We start from the raw sequence: 5,170 nt of genomic DNA, 5'->3' as shown, positions 1-5,170 counted from the left end.
TCAATGGCAATTTTCGACACTATAAATAACAATATTTAACTTGTTACCATATTATTGTAATATATATTTACTTGATCGAGTGCTTTATTTTTATCCAAATAATATTTATTTTCAAAATATTTCTAATAATTAATCAGTATTTACATAACTTTGTATATGATGTAATATAATATGTATATTGTATATATTAAGTGTTAATTAATTCATGTGTGATACACTTACAGATAATAGTAAAAAGTCAATATCAATTTTTCCAGATCTAGCGAAAGATTTTTATACGGAATCACAAACTTAACATATTGCTAAGTATTATTATAGTTTATGTTGTACCTGATCGAGTACCTACTTCTCTTTTTAATCTACAGATAATATTATTGAACTTCATATTAAATTCGTGTAGATGTAAATAGAATTGCAGGATAATGACTTAAATAATAACTATAATTGCTTATAATATATAATATTATGTATGACTTATCCCCCACCCCCGACCATAAAATATATTGAACTTAAAATATTTTTACTATAATTTTACTTAATATAAATAATTTTACTGTCTGACAATTTCTGGGATTTCGACTTTACCTTCCGGCACTATGGAGATTCCCACTTTATCGCCCGCTGGACGGAAAAAGGTCACCGACTTTCGTTAATGAGTGAGTGTCATCGAAAACTTAACTATCGGTGCAGGCTTGACATAAAAGTATATTGTGTGTCAGAGGCGGGAAGTGAGCTATTTACAGTTACGGGCGACATGTTATTGTTTTACCCTATGGAGTTATTTATTGTTGAAAACGGTTTTATTGTTTCCTGAAATAATACGTTTTTGGAGTTACTGTTTAGTGGCTATTGACGGCAGAAATGTTTTACCGCTCTTGCCGCCTAGTGAAACTTCTCCTTTTGCACCCCTCCTTTTTGATGTTCCCCTAGTTATGCCTTGTGGTGCGAGTGGGAGTACTTACTTTCGAAAATTCGAAATTGCATGCGCCTTCGACGACGTCTCAACGGTAACAAACACACGATCCGACCACAGTGGTCATCTACTCAGCGCCGTGAATTTGGTATTTGCTTAGCTTCGACGAGTAGGGCGATGATATTTGTTCCGTTAGATGGCGTTCTCAATTCCGAAATCCGTATTTCAAAATCCTTACCGTCTCGTCCATTTCAAAGACAGCCGGAAATTAATAATATTTTTATATTATTATTGTTGACCGATAGACCACATGCGCCCGTTAATGTGGATGCGATAATAATATTATTGGTAGAGATTTAAAATTACATACACATTTTTTCCTGAACTATTTCATTCGTGTGAATACAACTTAAAAAAATATAATTATTGTTTTAGTGGTAGCATATTATTTTGTTTTCTTCCTCTCACAAGTGTTTAACATAGACAATTTACGCTCATCAGTGTTATTAACGTTTAACTTTGTTAGTTTAAAAATTAGAGCGCATTGATCTCTATTGTGAAACTGAATGGTCTGAACATTATCTGTTTTCGTATACGTACCTATGTTTTGAACTATTATACAATTTTTTTTTTAATGAGTTTTACGTATATAAAATTGCACATTTTAAATCTTTTCTAATTACCGTAATAGTACCACTAGCTTAATATCTACCCATCATATAATAATAAGTTGTATTCAGATTCGAGAGAACGTGTGTAAATAGTTGTGTGTAATATGTGAGTAATATTATAGTTTGAAACAAAGATTGAAAGATCTACTGTTAAAAGGACGTAGCACCCACATGTGTTGTCTTCGACTTACAGGTGCTTAACTTGACACATTTTACGCTCAGAAGAGCACGTTTAGCTCCGTTAATTTATATATTAGAGTGCATTGATCTCTAATAAAAATTCAAAGTAAGAATATTATCTTGGCAATTTCATAGATTTTTTATTATATTCTAATTTTAAAGCGAGTTATGAATATTTTAATATGTTTGAACAATTTACAATTTTAAAATACTCATAACTCGCTTTAAAATTAAAATATAATAAAGAAAAACCTATGTGATTCCTTAGATAATAATATTGCCTTTGAATTTTATAAGAAGTCAATTCACTCTAATTTTTAAAAATTTTTGTTACTCACTAGTAACTAGTAAGACGGAGACAACGCATGTGGGTGCCACATAGAAAGTATGGAAGCTGCTTTTTTTACGTAATATTTAGACATATAAACTACACAACCTCCATACGGCATACACACAAACTCAAAATACCATAACATACATATTAAATATAAAATAATAATAATGTTTGATGTTTATTATTTAGCATTAATTTTTATCTATGGAACAATACAATTTATTGTATAATTTATTATATTGTTACATTGTAAAATTATGAACAATTTTAAAATATACTTATTTTGTTTTTCTGCCTACGAAAATAATACAACCAGTTAGTTTTAACGAAACATATGTGTTGTTTACCTCTATTGAATATATTCGTTTGAAAAAATATATAAGGTACCTACCTATATTATACCAGGTATAATATAACTATATTTACTTTCTGGTTAAAATAATAAATAAATAATATTAAACCGTTCTGAAATCATCTGTTTGGATAAAATAGTATGTTATTATTTTTGTCAATCGTAACGACGTATATCATATATTTGTTTATATGCGAGTTTATAGCGTAGAAAAATGTGTTCTAATTCTGATCATTCCCATAAAACACGTAAGCAATTTAAACCAATTAAACGGTCGGGATATAGGGATGGCAATCCATATAAAAGCACCGCAAAAAACGAAAGGAAAAATGTCGAAACAATAATTTCGTACGATAAGTAAGTGCACTTCGTCCATGCCGCCGTAGTCCGATTTGCGAGTGTCTTTTTATTGAAATACGAATATTTAAATATTGAACCATAATAATGGTTACTATTTAAACGGTAGGTAGATATCTTTATTTTTAAACAATCATTATTAATTATTCCGCCGAAAAATTACATACAATTAAATGAGCGGTGGTTTATTTATTGTGTCCCTATTTTTTGCTCGATAAATATTATTTTCTTTACCAAAAATCCTCAAACATTTTGCCCAGGGACTCGCAAAAGCCAGTTCCAGCCCTGTGACAACTATTCGGTTCTTCTTCAGACCACTTATTATTCGAATTTGGGCGGAAATATTTGTAGTACATATTATAAGTGCATAATGGTCCATTTCAATGCTATCTCACCGCACTTTTAAACTTCGAACTTTTGACAAAGCCAAATTATTATGCGTTATTTCAAATGAAAATATCCTTCGTCTTATTCGTCAAATTGAGTTGTCGCCAAAACAAAATAAGTACTTTTGAAAAAAAAAACTTTCTTTTGCAATTTGCATTTTCAACCAGTATAATTATAAGTTAATTGGAAAACTATAGTTTCATATTAATATTTCAATGTTCGAGATTTAACGTCTTACGAGGCGTTATTTAAACAGTATTATATTTTCTAGTTTTATATTAATTAGTAATTACCTATAAGTTGTTTTAATATTTTGTATTTTTATATGAAAAAAAAATATAGTGCTCCAGTTAATTTATGAGTGGGTAAAAGGTAAAACTGTAAAAGTGTACATTTCAACATAGGATTTGTTTTCAATAGTTTCCCGTTAGCTTAATTAATTGTTGAGTGCAAAAACGAATAACGATTGGATTTGGTGCACACCGATGCACAAACGTTTGGTTTTGTCAAAAGTATACATTTTGAAATTGTCCATTAAACCTTCAGAACTCGTGTACATTATAATACATTAACCAGTCAGTAAGACCCAAACGAGAATTTGAATTTTTTTTTGTTTTTTAGTTACCCGAGTAGCAGTGACTCCGAAGATGACTACGAAGACTGCGACGATGACAAAGACGAGTCCTACGACTACATCAGCCTGTTCCAAGTCTGGATGAACTTTCTGTTTCCCCGAGCGTTTCGGACGCAGCCCGTACACCGATGGATCAAGTCCGCGCATTCGGTGTCGAACTTGAGGGAGCGTAGCACCGGGAAAATATTGCCGCCGGTGGGCGAGTGCTCGTTATTCCCGAAAGGAGTGTTCGTGCAATCCTTCACGGAGAATGAAGTGACAAAAATATATTTTCCTGGAGCCCAAGCAACGTTCATGGATCCAAGTCGTCCAAGTCGAAGTCATAAACAAACAAAATAATAATTTATTATGACGGATGCATTTTACTGTACAATCGAATATTATTATTATACACAGTATAATACGTCCTATTATTTTATCATAGTAAGTTATCATTTATATTACCTATACAGTTTATACGTTAAATTAATATAATAATATGTACCTATAATATTAAAGTCTCTGACGTTTATTCTCATCAGCCGTCCAAGTCGAAATCATATAAATAAACTATATAATATTGTACTATATATGTATGCGTTTTACTGTATGTCTGTATATTATGCAATCGAGTATTATGATTATACACAGTCACAAAGCACTATATAATACGTCCTGTCGTATTAATATTATAGTAAGTTATAAATCACGAAGTCCCATCAATGGATGGTCTCTTCACTCATCCCCCCCTGTCTGAATTGATGTAAATAATTGTAATTATCAACCTGTTTGTTACATTACCCTATTATTTTGTCTTTTCTATACTTATACTTTTATCACTTGTGCTTATTGTAAATCATTATATTACAGATTGTACAATTGTCTAGTATAAAAAAAAAAAAGTTATAAATATTATACAGTATACACAATACACGTTGAAACAATATTATATAATAATATGTATATAATATTAAAGTATCTGACGTGTTTATTCTTTTCAGCCCTTATCCTCACTATTTCTGACGTGTCTACGGAGTTACTATAATAATATAGTTCAATAAACTATATACAAACTAGAACAATGGACATCGCGCATTTTATAGCGATATTGTATAATAATACAGTTATGATCGTACTAAATAATACAATATACAAATATTATTATATCGACTGCAAAAATCAAAATGATGTGTTCGTGAATCTTCCATAGTATAATATCAGGAAAACCATTCTAAACGATGACTGAGATGGATATTTTTAATTTTAAGCTTTAAATGTTCAGCGAAAGAAAACTGTTTTATTATGGTTATGAAGGTTATGAATATTCGTTAATATTTTAAATACGTCTGTAAAACTCACGATA

At 30.4% G+C, this 5,170-nt stretch overlaps 1 protein-coding gene across 1 annotated transcript; it reads left to right on the top strand.

Annotated features, from left to right (window-relative positions):
- The first annotated feature begins 2,622 nt into the window (after positions 1-2,622).
- On the top strand, positions 2,623-4,234 carry LOC100572689. Its single transcript, XM_008188620.3, has 2 exons — positions 2,623-2,807; positions 3,816-4,234. The coding sequence occupies exons 1-2, from the start codon at positions 2,665-2,667 to the stop codon at positions 4,165-4,167; spliced, it is 495 nt and encodes a 164-aa protein (XP_008186842.1). The 5' UTR covers positions 2,623-2,664; the 3' UTR covers positions 4,168-4,234.
- The last annotated feature ends 936 nt before the right edge of the window (positions 4,235-5,170 follow it).

The sequence above is a fragment of the Acyrthosiphon pisum genome, chromosome X (genome assembly GCF_005508785.2).
Source record: "Acyrthosiphon pisum isolate AL4f chromosome X, pea_aphid_22Mar2018_4r6ur, whole genome shotgun sequence".
NCBI lineage: Eukaryota > Metazoa > Arthropoda > Insecta > Hemiptera > Aphididae > Acyrthosiphon > Acyrthosiphon pisum.
Note: the sequence above shows the minus strand (reverse complement) of the source record. Positions and strands in the feature narration are given on the sequence as shown.